The following is a 16102-nucleotide window of genomic DNA, read 5'->3' on the forward strand; positions in this document are numbered from 1 at the left end:
CTTTTCTCTCCCTGCGTTTCCAAGCCGTGGGTGGCACAAATAAAAATACCACCTGGCTTTTGTATAGCACTTCACAGTTTCAAAGTCACCCTCAGAACCGCCCCCCTCCGCGGCCCCAGACCATTCTCAACCAACCCGTGTCTAGCCACACCCCTGCTCTTCCTGGTGGCCAGCCCCGTGCCAGCCTCTGCAGGCCAGGGCCACATGCTCCCCCTGGGGAATCCATGTGTTGTGTGAAGAGTTGCCTCATAAAGAGTCAGATGGCCAGAAATGTGGGCAGAGAGCGAAGAGCCGCTTGCTTGTTCAGGTTTTGTTTATTATGTTCTCACAGCCGGTGTATAGTAAAGCTGAATGTAGTCCACTTTACATGGTGATGAAACAACTCAGTGCAGACTCCATCAGCCAAGCGGTTTGTGTGGCAGATGAGTTGCTATAAACCTGTTGTGCTCCATGAGTGACCAGCTAAGTGCACATGCGGAACCTAGTCGCCTTTTTCTAACCAGGCAAAGGGGAGGGAGAGGAGAGGTTAAGTTCAAGAAATGGACGGTTGATTGAGAGGACTCTAAACCCAAAACCTGGTGAGGTCTTTAGTCCCATCCTGGTGTCTCCCTTCGTGGCTCACAGCATCTCGTCGGCTCCTTGAGAAGCCGCAGGGACAGAAAGCCATCTCTCCTTTTGACTTCTCCCTCCTCAGTCTCATGCCAAGTGACATGGTGGCACAGGCTCCCAGTGTCAGGAGTGATGACCGTACCACCTCTCTTGTTTTAACTAGATGGGTATGGATTTAAGAAGAGCTGACACTTGGTCAATTGAAGGCAAGGGCGAGAAATCGCAGTTCCTCTGCATGGTTGGCGGAGTTCTGGGGTGGTTCTTGCTAGAAGACCATCCTGCCTATGAATGTGTCCCTTTTCAGTTCCTTCTGGGACACGAAAACCCAACTACCATGCTAGTAGCTGGGGGCTCTCCTGCCCTGTCCCTTCTTCCTCAGGTGCCCCCTTGTCCATCCTCCCCCAGCCCTCATGTCTTCCCCCTAAAAAGCAGAGAGTTTCTCCATTGTCCGGGGCTTGGGGCCCCTGTCCAGGACAAGTACCTGGGCAGAGCATTCACTTTTCACAGCTTTGGTTTCTCAGAGCAGCGAGTTCTGGGAAAGCACCAGAAAAAAGAGCCAACTAGCAGCCTAACCAACATGGGACTAAAGAGAAAATGGCGAGGGCCCAAAGGAGAGAAAACACATCTTACTGTGGTCTTGGAAAAGCCTCCCAGATTTGATCCTCCCCGGGAAGGAACACCCTCCACAGAAGAATTTGAAAGCCTTTGGATCCCGATCATCACTACGAAGACACTCCTCACTCACAACCTGTATTCCCGCTACCCTACTGCACGGCCTTGGGCTCAGAGGCACAGCCTGACACAAAACGACCAGACACAAGAGTCTACAGAAACAAACAAGGTTAGGGTTCAAGAGGCAAGCCTGGAGGAAGCGCTGTGAAAAGGGCAGGGGAAGCCTGGCAAAACAGCTCTCAGCCCAGCGCCCTTTCTATTCCCCACCTTGGCGTACATGCTACCGACTAGTGTGTGTAGCGTAAACCCAAACATGCCCTCAGAGGAGCAAATCAGACTGAGAGGCGCAAAGCAACCCCCCTCAAGAGTCAGCTGCGGAGCAGGCAAGGGGTCCTATTTGCCTTTTGCCTTTAGACCTTGCCCCACTGCTTATTCTACCCTCACTTCTGCTCCTCTTCACTCCTTAGGGAGCTGCTTCCTGACCACATCCTTACATTGGAACTTACATTGGAACCATGTAAGGATGGAGCATTTAAAAACTACCGCCTCCTGACTCCCGCTAAACCTCTCTGATTTAACTATTCTAAGTCTAGTGAGCAGCGAGGTTGAGAACCACCATCTTGGGTCATCTTTGTCCAATGCCCACAGGTCATTACAAACTCAGCAGTCTTTTTTTTTTTATGTTGCTTTATGGGTTCCTTCTCTAAATCTATAGGATCAGCATCTCTGAGTGTGGAACCTGGGAATTAGCATTTGTAAGGGGCGTCCAAGGTGATCCCTATTATTCAAGCTCATGTTTAATAATAAATACTGTCACAGAGGATTAACCCCCATTCCATCCAGAGTGCCCAAGCTGTCAATGACTGAGATCGACTTAGAGCAAACCACAAACCAGAACCAAAATAAGTGAATTCAGTGGAACCAGTACACCACTCAGGGGCGGAGAGCCACAACACTGTGTCCTGCTGCTGCTGCCGGGACTCGCCTGAGTTTGGGGCCAGTCATCAGCACATTCTATATGACTGGAGCAAAGGAAGACATTAAATGGAAGGGGCGCCTGTGGTGACAGCCTGAGGAGGTGGATGAGGCTTGTGGGGGAGAGATGGGGGGTGGGGACTGGGAGACAGGAGTTCAGAGATGAGGTATGCTTGGATATTGCTCTAGATGTTGTAAACATTTCTGTTTCATCACAAACCGAAATTTGGGCTAGCGTGACCAACGTGCCTAAGAGGAGGTAACAGAGCGAGAAACTCAGTGCCTTCCATGAGAAGCAGGGAACTAGGACATGAGAAAAAGCTGCCCACATGGGAAGATCATGTCTGCAGTGTACAACTCAAGACTCACAATTCTCTCTCTCTCTCTCTCTCTCTCTCTCTCTCTCTCTCTCACACACACACACACACACACACACACACACACACACACACAAATAGAACAATCTTTACTCCTCTACAAAGACACAGATTCATGTGCCCTTGTCTAGCTACAAGAATTCAGGATACCCAAACTCGGTCCTTTGTACCTCCCACGTGGGAAGGCGTCACCAGGGTGTCGTGACATCACCATCTGCAGCCTTCATTCCACCAATAGTTGGCAAGAACTCTAGGCCCCAAATGAGGGTGCTACACAATGCATGTGGGGCCCTTTTGCATTGGGGTAGCGCCAGTGGTGAGAAAGCCCCTCCCAGGACATCTCCATCACTGCAGGTCCCATTTGTATGCACCTCATATTGGACAGTAGCATTGGCAGCAGATGCACATTTCATATGTAAACAATGTTTAAAATACCCTGTTAGAGAATTTAATCATTACATTAACTCTGGCAACTTTAGCTAAGAATATTTGTATATCAGGGTGGGGAAATCTATCTGGCCTAACTAGGAACGCCATCTTGAAGCTTCAGAGTTCTTACTAACTGTGACTGCCTTGGGTCTCTTCAATGTGAGGCCTAGGAAACAGGTGTTTTTTGTCTCTCTTTGAGGTTCACACGCAGACACCAACACCCACTCACAGATGACACTGTGCCACTCAGAGGGCAGTTGGCACTAACACGAGGTGACTCAAAGGCCTTCTTAGCCTTGTCCGCTACAACCAAGGAAGGAACTGATTCTCCAAGACCAGAATTCAAACCCTAGAATATCCCAGAAGGACTAGGTTCCCACAAAAGCAGGGTGTCAGCCCAGCCTTCCTCCACCTGCTTTCCGGGGCAGCCTGGCCGTGGACTATTTCATTCGCTCAAGCTGAAAAGTTTGTGGTTCTTCCGTGAACCCACGTTGACTAGCTGTGGATTATCCCAAGTAGTGCCTCCACCACATTCTCTGTGATCCAGTCCACCCAGAGACCAGCAGCTTCCAGGCTCGTCTTCCGTTTCCTGGTCAGATATCTCCTGGATAACAGCAGAGATTCCGCGCTGCTCCTGGCTCTTCCAAGAAAGTATATCCCGGTACGTTTCCAAGATACCCCAGGGTACCACACAAGCCTTGTAGGAAAGTTTCCACAGCCTGGCATTCACAGTGATCTTCCCAGTTCGTGTTTAGTCCCAAAAGCCAGAGACCAAGAAGGCAGCTGCGTCTTAATAGCCAGGAGTGGACCCTTTCTAAGGAAGTGTGCTCAGGAAACAAGCTGCAAGGGGAGTGTCAGCCTAGGATCCCATTCTCCCCCATGGTGGTTACATGGCCTGCACGGAAGGAGGAGGTGGCGTGGCGTGGCAGGGGAGCACTAGGAAGGCTGTCATGCTGTGGGAATTCACCTCCCTTTGCCAAACTGTCTTTCAGCCTAAGAGCTTGGGGACGTGTAACACCATGGGGAGGTGAGGGCACAGAATGCGTTAGGCAACAGACAGGTTCTACAGAGGCTCATTGCACAGAAGTTCACCGATGCTACATTCCCTGGTCACTCCGCTTCTAGAAAAGTTCTTGACAAATTGGGGAAGATTCCCGATGTCTTTCTTTCAAAAGGACAGCTCCACACAGAAGTCATGGGGGGAGTCTCCCAGGACCCTCTCTAGAGCGGCAAGTGTAGGGAAGTTCATTGAATTCCTTAGGCTAAGCAGGGACCCCAGACTCCCATAGTGGTCCTGTGGAGATGGAAGACTCGGTCAACTCCAGGAAATATGTCCTTTGTCAGAGATCACCTGTCAATGGTGCTAGGAATCTGAAATTCCCAAGAGACCTCTCTTCTAAACTGTGAGGTTCGGGTACTCAGGTTGGACCACTGGTTCGTGACCGCGAATCCCAAGTGAGAACCTGAATCTTCTAGCTACTCCCCCCTTGGGTAAAGGACCAGGTGAGGATCAGGAATCCTGCTGGAGAGGGTGATGGGAACTGCGTTTGGATTATTTACAAATAGCCCAGCACAGTGAATCTGCCTTCTCAGTGGAGATGACGGAAGGCATATGAAGGCCCACCCAGAGATGGATGTCAGCAGCGCTGCTACCTCTAACCAAAACATAAATCTGGGTAAATGGAAGAGCGTCCCAGCTCCATAAGCTGGGTCATACTTTGGAACAGCCCTTCATTCCCTTGTCACCCCCAGCCTCCCACCTCAAGCCCCAGCGCCTTTGAACACTTATGGCGTTTCACATTAGAATATGGTCTTGGCAGCAAGGGGAAGGGAAAGCCAATGACTTCCAAGAGTCCCCCATCTGAAGTCTAACTGAGCCTTCTCTGGCTTTGGGACAGCAGATCTAAGTACATTTTGGACCTCAGGAACCTGGGGTAAGAGTCTTTCTCCATGAGGCTGTGTACTTTGCCCTGTGCTTGGTCAAAACAAGTCAGGGATGGTTCCTGCATGTTCTTCCTCGTCGCTTCTCGGGTCTGGAAATCGATATTCACCTGGAGACGCAAACAGAGAGATCAAGGTCACAGACCTCCGAAGGCCAAGGCACCTGCTAGACAATGGGCCCAAGCTATGGAACAACCGCCAATGGCGGTATTTCACAACTTTAGGGTCATGGATACTTCTCAGAATGATTTTATGGGGTTTGTCCCTTGGGATTCCAGCAGGAGTCTGAAGTCTAAATGGTCTTAAATTGAAAATAAGGTGAGTGAAGAGAAGAAAGACCAGTTGGGTTTGGTGACATATACTTTTAACCCCAGCACTTAGGAGGCAGAGGCAGGGGGGTCTCTGTGAGTTTGAGGCCAGCCTGGTCTGCATAGTGAGTTCCAGGACAGCCAGTGTCCTGTAAAGAGATTACGTCATAATAATAATAATAATAATATAGAAAAGAAAGAGAGACTACAAAGCTTATCTGAAGTGGGTGGATAAGTACCAGAACCATGGCAATAATCCTGAAATCAACAAATCCTAATCAAGAATCTTCATACCACAGTAAGTTGAATCTCAAGCCAGTTGTTAATGAAGGTTTCCCTAAGCTTTCCCTCTCATTCCTAACCACCAACATCAATGGATGCCCGATATAGACAGACCCCAGTAAACATACATCTCTCTATATGTCACCATTAGGGGCCAATAGCATTCCACCCAGCTTGTAAAGATCTCACAACCCAAGTCAAAGTTACACCTAAACACAGATAGCAAACTGTTCATTGGTTAAACCCTTCCTAGGGACACGCCGTATTAAAACTCAGAACAGTTATGCATAATTATAGTACAGCAATGAAATACTGTACATTCATTGATGAGCAATGGCAAACACTCAGTAGGTGCTTTATCTCTAACACTTAGAGTAGCCTTGAAAGGTGTGTGGCATTATCCTCTCTTACACTGGGGAAAATAAGACTCAGGGAGGTTGAATGAAGGAATGAAGTCAGGATGGTCACACATAGTGGCAGGACTGAGTCGGCTAGCAAATCCTTACTCCCTTATGCTGTGCTGCCCTTAAAAGCCTTTTATTGCATATCTGTTTGTTAGGGGACAGGTCAGAGCACAATTCGTACGAATCATTTCTCTCCTTCTATCACGTGGGTTCTAGAGATCAAACTCAGGTCATTGGGCTTGGCAGCAGGTGTCTTTACTCAATGAGCTATTTCAGCGGCCCCCGTGCTGCTTTTAATAGGAAAACAGACATGGGCTCCAGGGAATTTACCCTTGCGAAATCATTGCGGCAACGCAGCCTGGGTAACACGTGTCGGGCAGACAGCAAAAACACTCCTAATGTGGCTCCTTTCCTGAAAACTCTGGTCTTTCACCCCTCCAAAGCTACCCCTTTCTCATCTGCTCCACCAGAGTTGGGAGGCCCACTGGGGTGGAAGGAAATCCTAGGGACTTGGCTCAGATGCCCTCCAAGACCTCAGGGGACAATTGCCATGCCCGACACACCTCCCGTGGAGCCTGCACATCCACGAACTCCTCAAAGATCCTGTGGGCCTTGGAGACCAGCTTTGCAGTCGACCTGGTCTTCTTGAACTCCTCGCAGGCCAGCCAGAACTCCAGGTTCTCCTCGCTGAACTCCGTCTTCAAGAAGGCACGGAAGGCCGCCACCCCATCTACGGATGCGGAGAAGAGGTCAAAAAGCAGACAGGGAGGAAGAAGCTTGAGACCAAAGACTGCAGATGAAGGAGAAACAGCACTATTGTGATGGCGTCCTTGTTGTGCAAATCTGCTGCCCCCTCCAGACGCATAGCTCCCCTCAGAGCAAGCCGTGCTTCCTGTTCCAATGACCAGCGTGAAGTATCAGAAAGAAGTGTTTAAAATCCCATAGTAACGACAGTAGTGGGTATGCTCGGTCACGTCTGACAAACTCTGCCTGTCCATCGATGCAGAGTTGGCTGAGCTCCAGGTCTGCGGGTAAGCCTGGATTGCTCATCAGGCCAAGGTGAGAGGCACTGTTCATTCTCTGCCCTAAGCCAAGTCCACTGGAGAGAAGACATGGGCCGTTATAAGACAAGCTAGATGGGAATATAGATGTCTCAGGCTAACCTTTTTCCACTATCAGAAACACATCCAACAGAAATCTAGTCCATAATACAGTCTGTTGCAAGGATAGATAGCATTCTCGGTGTCTTAGAAAACCTTGAGGACATGCATCTGGTGCTTCAGTCTATTCGTTTTTGCTTTGAAATTTGCCTATCAAATTAGATTTTTAAGAAGTTTTTAAAATTACGTGTGTGTGTGTGTGTGTATGTGTGTGTGTAGGTCAAAGGACGACTTGCATGAGATGGTTCTGAACATGATCCTCAGGTCATCAGGCTTGGTGAAACATGTGCATTTACCTGCTAAACCTCTTGCTGACCCAGAGTATAGGCTTTTATTGAGGTTGATTACAACTTTTCTGCCTATTTATCTAATGACTAATCCAATCTTTCCTCTTACTAGTCAATGTTAAAGTACTGCCAAGTCGTGCTTTCAGTCACACCGATGGGCGGGACGGGAAAGGACAGCTATTATAGGCTGCACTTCCAACTGCGCTTTATTTGAGAAAGTTTGCAGTCAGCTGTTCTAACTCTTGGTGTGATGACAATGACAGCTTTCCAGAAAGGATCCCCCAAAGTGAAGAGCACCCTAGAAAAAGGTGCCGAACTGGAGGGATAAAAATGATTCAATGACCATTTTTATTTCTTTTGTAAAATTCATGTCTCCATTTTTTTGGTACTGGGCATTAAACCAAATCCTCTAGTATACTATGGGAGTGCTCTGTCGCTGAGGTGTGTGGCACTTCTCCTCCTTCCTACTTCGTTGCTGGCCTTTAATTTAACGCCATAGCCCAAGCAGGGCTCGAACTTGTAATCTTCGCGCCCCAGCTTCCTGAGTGAGGCCTGGCTGAGAGGACAGGCTTGCACAACTAAATCTAGCTCAACCACCCCACCTGCTCTCTTTGTGTGTGTGTGTGTGTGTGTGTGCGTGTGTGTGTGTGTGTGTGTGCATGTGTGTGTGTGTGCATGTGTGTGTGTGTTTGTGTGTGTGTGTTTGTGTGTGTGTGTGCATGTGTGTATGTGTGTGCGTGTGTGCGTGTGTGTGTGTGTGTGTGTGTGCGCGCGCGCGTGCGCTGCATACACCTGAGTGTGCTGGTGAACACACCTGTAAATGGGCATACTGGGGCCAGAACAGGAAGCTGGGTGTCTTGAGAAAGGGGCTCTTATTGAAGCTGAAGTTCGTTTCAATTAATTCCTAAGGCCAGCAAGCTCTCAGGAATCAACTGTCTCTCCTCACCAACTCTAAGATTACAGGCTCATGCAGTCAGGTCAGACCTGTAACGTGAGTGCTGGGGATTTGAACTCAGGCTGTCATCCTTGCAAAGAAAGCGGTCTTATCTACCAAGCTGTCTCCCAGGTACCAGCACTTTATAATTCTGTCATCAATGACACGGGCATCTGGTAATCACTGGTGTATGCCAGGAGAGGGCACTAGCCAAGGCGACTCGGTGGACTGGTGGTACCATGTGGTTTTAAACATTTATTTTTAATGTTTTTATTATTATTATTATTATTATTATTATTATTATTATTATTATTATGTGTGTTTGTATGATGTGTGGGGGGATAATGTGCAATGTGTCATGTGGCAGTCAGAGGACGACTTTGTGGAGTCAGTTTTCTTCATCCACTTTTATGTGGTTCTGGGGATGGAACTTAGGTCATTAGGTTTGTACTGCAAGCTCCTTTGCCCATTGAATCATCTTACTGGCCCTAAAATGTTTATTCTAAAATATTTTTAATTTCTCCTGATAAAAAAATCATTTTACGTCTTTGCTTTCTTTTGTTTATATTTATTCATTTAGACAGAGACTTATTACATTGTAGCCTAGGCTTTCCTCAAACTTTCTGTCCTACTGAGTACTGGGTTACCACCACGCCTTACCCTAAGTAGGTATTTCAATGTCCACACTAGAACAGTGGTCATAAAAGTCTACAACAGGGACCAGAGAAAGAAAAGCATTTCCCTGGGGCTCCCAGACCTAAGCTTTGAATCACAGATTTAAGCGTGGAGGGCTGCCTTAAAGTGCTTAAGTAAAGGAAGGTGGCTTTGGATTTATCATCCCAGCCTGGAGGTTTCTGCGCTGAAGGGACACCATTGTTCACTGCATTGGAAAGCTGACTTAAGACACAGTGCCAGAGGCCAGGACATATCCAGTGGAGAAAGCAAAATATAAGGTAAGGCTCCTTCACACTTGGCAGGATGGAAACAAAAATCTTCCTGAGCCAGAAAAGGAAGGAGTAAGATGATTTAGGTTCCAGAGAGAGAGATGTTCTGGGTACCTCCCATGCCCACTCAGACATAAGTCAAACCCCTTCAAGAAAACAGCGGGAACACAGCGAGCTAGGAATCCAAGCCATGAAACGGTGAGTAGCAATGGTCAGGCCTGAGAATCACTCACACTGTTGGATATGGATCTCAGACTGTTCTGTTCAAGATGCTGCCTGTGGCCTGAGCTACAGGCAAAGGTTGGATGGGCTACATCAGAGAACAATCGTAAAATCACTGCCCATTAGCACGCTGTAGGTGCTCCCTTTGGGGCCCCTCCCACATTCTATGCCCTCACAGAGGAGACTTTAATGTTTCCACATACTGCTCTGCGGTAAACTCAGATTTGTTTACAAGCATGCACACCAGGAGACACTGTTTAGGGACAGTCCTCTGCGGTGTAAGTTACAAGCAGAAGTTAGACAGGAAGGCAGCATCAATGACCTTGAGAACCCAGAAGGGAGTGGGTCAGCAAGGGAGGACTCTGAGCAGCGACCTACAGTGGACACAGGAAGACCCAAGAACCACAGAGTCTCCCCGTATGCCCCCATATTTTTCCCTGAAAGGATTATTATTATTATTATTATTATTATTATTTATTTTATTGGGTTTTTTTGAGATAGGGTTTCTTTGTTAAGCTTTGGCATCTGTCCTGGAACACACTCTATAGACCAGGTTGGTCTCGAACTCACAGAGAGTCACCTGCCTCTGCCTCCTGAGTGCTGGGATTAAAGGGGTATGCCACCACCGCCTGGCTGAGATTATTTTTCTTAATAAAATTATCTTAACTGAGCATAAAATCATGGAAATTATAGATAATAATGAGATAATACTTGATCTATACATTGTATAATATTTAAATAACACATTTAAATACCCTTTCTTGGTGGTAAAATTTTTCAAAATACTTTTAACTTTTAAAAATGTATAACACATTTGTTTTGTTTTGGTTTAGAGAGTCTCCCTTTTGAGCTCAAACTGACCTGGAACCAACTCTGGTTCTCATACCAGCCTCAAACTCGTGGCAATTCTCCTGCCTCACCTTCAAAAGTGCTGGAATTACAAGTGTGAGCCATCATGTCTGACTGGATAATACATTGTTATATACAGTCACCCTGCGGTGTCCTTGCACCCCAGAACTTCTTGCTCCTTTATAACTACACCTTCTGATCAACCCTTCCAGGTCCCTCTCTTCCTCTCTTTCTCCCTGTTCTTCACAGCCCCCAGATACCACTCTACACCTCAACAAGTCTACTTGTCACAGTCGGGCAGAGTTGTGTGCAATTTGCCTCATCCTCACACACTTCCCACTGCAGCCAGAGAAAGGAATGAGAAAGGGAACATGGAAGACTTCAACTGCACATTTATCTAGCCCATTGGTTCTTAACCTTCTGAATGCTGTGACCCCCCATGTTGTGGTGACCCCCAAACATAACATGATTTTCATTGCTACTTCATAACTGTAATCTTGCTGCTGTTTTGAACCATAATGTAAATATAGGAGATTTCTGGGTGTTTTAGGTGACCCCTATGAAAGGGCCACGGCCCACAGGTTGAGAACCACTGATCTCAGAGAGCTGGGATGTGACCCAGAGGAGTATGTGGCTCTTTTTAAGCCAGAGGGAACTAAATTCCTTGAATGGGAGAGTTCAAGTTTGCTGCTTTGTTTTCCTCTAAACAAAAACAGATGCTTGAGAATCCAGTAAATGTAGCAGCAGATACGGAATGGTACATTTCCGCTTTCCTCCCTGGTATTGGCAATAGCTCTCTGTTAACGAAAGTCTATACAGCCCCAGTTCTCTAGGGCACAGACTTCCTCTCAAACTCAGAAGGTTTACACCCTGATGTGGCTCTTCTCCTCCCAGCTTTCAGAGAAGGACATGGAAGCTGGGGAGCAACTTGCCTGGCCTCAATCCTGACAACAGACAGCATTACAGAGTAAGGTCATTAACTCTCAGACCACTGGAATAACAAATTTTTTTTGTATTTTTATTGATCGTGTGTCTACCCTACTGGGTGACCCAGTCGTTCCACTAGGGGCAGAGCAGACACAATGAGGTGTTGTGCACGCCATGGACTTAGCACGAGCAGTTGTCTCTGTTTGCTTCCTGAGTAAGGATGCGATGTGATCAGCCACCTCCCCTTCTGACATCATGACTTCCCCACCATGCTAGGCTACTCCCTCAAACCGTAAGCCCAAACAGACCCTTCCTTAAGATGCCTTTGCCAGATACTTTGTACAGCAATAAGGAAAGTGACCAATATGCCACCAAAATGTAGATTGAGTCGAAGAGAAGAAGACATAATTGTGATGATTACAATGTGGTGGGTGAGTTATATGACAGCAAAGGATGAGGTGCCGTGAAGGGACCCGAAGTCAGCACCTGAGCCAAGTCTGAGAAGGAAAGAAAGGCCTGTAAGAAGCTCCTCAGCTGCTGGGGGAAGTGAAGGTGAAGGAAGCAGCACGAAGAAGGAAGGGGGTGATGGAGAAGTTGCAGGAAGACAGAGGCATGTGCACAAAGGCGAGAGCTTTAAAGACATTCATTAGAATATTAGGGAAACGCTTTAGAAAGATCGGTTGTTAATAGGAAAATAGTTCCAATTTACTGGGCCTGCCTTTCAGACAGGCATACACAGAGAGACCGGTGAAAGAGCCAGAGAGATGAGGGGCTTGCACAGCCCTGCAAAAGGCCAGGAGAGAGAGCGTCCTGCACGAAGGAGGAAGTGGCCGCTGTGTGCAATACCTGTCAAGGTGGACAAGAGTGAGAAGGTCCGCCGGACGCAACTATTGGTGTGAACAGTGTCAGAGGCATAATGGAGCCCCCACATCTTGATGTGGGATTCCCCTCTGTATGCTGTGAATATCACTGGTTAATAAAGGAACTGCTTTGTGCCTATAGCAGAGCTGTAGGGGAACAGAGCTAGGCAGGGGGTGGGGGTAACTAAAGTGAATGCTGGGAGAAAGAAAGGCGGAGTCAGAGAGAAGCCATGGAGCTGTCACTGGAGACAGAGGTGCTGAAACTTTGCTGGTAGGCCACAGCCTCATGGTGGTGCATAGATTAATGGAGCTGGGTTAAATTAAGATGTAAGAGTTAGCCAATAGAAAGCTAGAGCTAATGGGCCAAGCAGTGACTTGACTTAATTAAAACAGTTTCTATGTGACTATTTCGGGGCTAAGCGGCCAGGAACAAACAAGCAGCCTCTCCTCCAACAAATTCTCTCCCTCCAACATTTTCTTCTTTTCATCTCAGTCTACCTTTTGATGTCATGTTGGTTACTTTTCTTATGGCTTATTTGCAAAGTATCTGGCATAGGCATCTTAAGGAAGGGTCCGTTTGGGTTTCGCCTCACATGGCGGGGAAGTCATGACATCAGAAGTGCGAGGTGACTGATGGTGTTGCATCAGCTGTGTGCTGTGGTAGGGACAGCAGTGAGTGGAGAAGAGGAAGTGGGAAGCATTCGCTCAGATATGTCTGGCAACAGGAGGGAGAGCACACAGCATAGCTAAAGGAAACCACAAGACCAAAGTTTCCCTGTTTGCTTTCGAGACGGTTTTGAGTATATTTAAATGCTGGTATGATTAGAAAAGATGTGTTGAGGAAGAGGGAGTTCAAGAAAGGTTTGAAAGGTGGAAAAAGTGGCCTGAGCACAGAGTTATGATGGTGAGAGAGAGGGAGGACCGAGGGAGAGCACAGGGCGGCCTCTGTTTTACAGTGGGAAGCAGCAGGGTTCCTAGCTGACAGCAGTTGTGGGAGGTGATGGCTACAGAAGGCGGAGTTTTTATTTTTATTCATTTAGGAGTTGGGCCACAGAATTTTATTTACTGTATCTCAGGCTTTTTGTCTAAGATTTGCAAACCTCCCACCAAATTTCTCTGCACAACAATGCTGATCAGTAATAGATAGCATTTCTTCATTCATTCATGGCATATCTTCTCCAGCAGTGTGTAAGATCAGATGTGGTGGCACCCACCTGTAATCCCGTAATCCCAGCACAGGAGAGGAGAAGGTGGAGCAATCAAAGTCAATGTCATGCTCAGCTACATGGTGAGTTCGAGACCAGCCTTAACTAAAGGAGGTAAGAGGAGGAGAGAGGAAAAGGAAGGAGGAGTAGAGAGAAGGGGAAGAGGAAAAGCAAAAATAAGCTAAAACTTAGAGAAGTTGAATAAACGGACCAACCAAGATTCCTTACCAGGTCCATCTGATTCCAAAGCAAGATCTTTCCAGAGGTGTAGATAAGAATGAAAAGAGGGATAAAGGGAGAACTCAAGGAGCAAAAGCTGGTATTGGGAAAAGCAGATTTTAGAGAGAGATTGAGAAGTGGGGGAGCTTTTCTTCCCTAAGGACGAGAATAAACAAACAAAACAGTGGGGAACGAAGACAGAAACAGCCAGCGATGGAACATAGTTGAGACACATCAAACAGGACAGCCTTGCTCTTTATTAATTTGGGGAATGAGGCTACACTCAAGTACTAAGCTTTGAGCTGTGGCAAATAAATCATATAAAATCGCCACCTGACAGAACTTTCCAGCCAGTCTAATGTAACAAGCATTAGGGAATAATGTCAAATAATGGATTATGTCGTCATAAGTGCAGCCTGTGTTATGGGGGAGACACCTAGGAGAGAGGAAGGAAGAGATTCAGAACAGTCGGCTACCTTGGGGAAAGTGAATGTACGACAGGAAAGAGAAACCAATCATGAAGACTTGAACTTTGGTTCCTGGAGACAGTTTCCATGCACAAAGAAGGGCGCAAGAACTTTCAGTTTGGGGATGGATCCATCCTTCAAGGAGTGGACCATTCAGTCCAGGCTGTTGAATAGACACTGACCTTAGAGAGCATCAATTTCAGAGCTGGCAGTTAGAACGAAGAAAGGCAGAGGAGCCGAAGGAGTTTAAAAACAAGGCTGAAGTCAGAATACACATCTTAAAAATACTCCCTGCAAGCATTTGCTGGGTGCTTACTTGGTCACACCAAGTTCTTTCTGACTCTTACAGAATTTTTTCCTCATGGTAGATCCATGGCATAGATCTTGATTTTTTTTAACCACTTGAGAGGAAAGAAAAACAAAGGTTGGAGAAGGTAAATAACTTGCCATAGTCTTGTGATTAGTTAGTGACAAGAATACCAAGTTAAGAAGTAAACATTAGGGGGCTGCAGAGATGGCTTAGCAGTTGAGAGCACTTGTTGCTCTTGCTGAGGACCTAAATTTGATTCCCATCAGTGATCTACATGGTGGCTCGCAACCATCTGTAACTCCAGTTCTAGGAGATCAGACTCCCTTTTCTGACTTCCTGGGGTACCAGACACACACGTGATGTACACACATACATGAAGGCAAACATTCATACACATAAAATAAAACAGATCTAAAATAAAGAAGAAGACACCATTAGTATATGTGTGGGTGGGCTGTCTCCAGACCTGTAGGACTTGGGGCCTAAGAACTGCTTAGGTGAGACAGGGAGGAGCCCCACACAAGGCAAGACATGGAGCAACGGGGAACATTGTGGATGGAGTATTCTTATGAGTCACAGCAGAGGGTAGAGTGGAGAAAAAAATAAAGAAAGTCACTTAGGTAAAGAAATACCTAATTCAAAGAACAACACATAGAAACAAAGACGGGTGCAGGCCTCAGATTCGGTGACTGCCCTGCAGGAACTGAAGCAGCTACACGGGCTGGAAACTGGAAGGGATGTGTGTGGTAAACTCACAGGCCGCTCGGCAGCACCCGTGGTTTCCCAGGCAGCCTGCCAAGGATCACCAAGCTCAAGTAGAAGCAGCATAGGCCTCACTTGAGAACACCAGTTCCGAGCACAGCCAAGCCCACACTCTGTACGACCTCGCAGAGCACATCTGCTCAGCTGGTCTCATCATCCTCACTGTGGAAGGAAGGAGTAGACTGGGAGACCTTTCCCAAGTAGAGTTACTGCTCTCTTCCACCCCAGCTTAGACCTGTCCTCATCAGACATGACACTTAGCCAACGAAAAGAAAACGACCCCCAAAGGGAGTGGCACTGTTGGGAGACATAAGTGGCACAAGGTGTGGCCTTGCTGGAGGAAGTGTGTCACTGTGGGGTGGGCTTTACTGTCTCTTTTACTCATGCTTCTCTCCGTGTGACTGTCAGTTGGACTTCCTGTTGCCTCTGAATCAAGATGTAGGACTCTCAGCTCCAGCGCCACACCTGCCTGCATGCCATCATGCTCCCTGCCATGATGATAATGGACTGAACCTCTGTAAGGGAGCACCCCATGACATGCTTTCCTCTCTAAGAGTTGCCATGGTCACGGTGTCTCTTCAGAGCAATAAAACCTTGACTAGGACACCGCGCTCTGCTTCTGATTCCATCGCTTCACCCTGGTGTCCCCATCCCTGACACCATCACCGCCACACAGAGAGGACTCACTCCAGGCCTGGCCATCTTATCTTCATGAACCCAATGCATCATTACATCAGTGCAGTTCAGAAGGGGTTCTTGGATTAGAGAGATGACTCCATCTATGAAGTGCTTGCTGCACAAGAGCAAGGACCTGAGTTCGGGCCCTCAGACTCTTTGTAGAGGAAAACAAAAAGCTGGCCGGTCAGCCCAGCCTACTAGATAAGTTCAATGAGAGACTCTGTTTCAAAAGGCAAGGTGGATGGTTCCTGACCAAAGACTCATGACCTCCTATTGCATGT

At 47.3% G+C, this 16102-nt stretch overlaps 1 protein-coding gene across 10 annotated transcripts in view; it reads right to left on the minus strand.

The window, feature by feature from the left end:
• Window positions 1–295: 295 nt before the first annotated feature.
• Rgs8 (regulator of G protein signaling 8) overlaps window positions 296–16102 on the minus strand; it is a 43163-nt gene continuing 27356 nt past the window's right edge. For 9 of the 10 annotated variants that reach the window (XM_048431093.3, XM_087906417.1, XM_087906415.1 and 6 more), the window contains 2 exons: window positions 6561–6727; window positions 296–5113 (listed from right to left, as the gene is read on the minus strand). In XM_048431093.3, the coding sequence (XP_048287050.2) occupies window positions 4931–5113; window positions 6561–6727 (350 nt within the window). In that variant the 3' untranslated portion in view covers window positions 296–4930. The remainder of the gene's footprint in view (window positions 5114–6560; window positions 6728–16102) is intronic. The other variant, XM_087906416.1, reaches the window with a different exon arrangement.

This window comes from Myodes glareolus, chromosome 5 (genome assembly GCF_982192425.1).
Source record: "Myodes glareolus chromosome 5, mMyoGla1.1, whole genome shotgun sequence".
NCBI classification, from domain to species: domain Eukaryota; kingdom Metazoa; phylum Chordata; class Mammalia; order Rodentia; family Cricetidae; genus Myodes; species Myodes glareolus.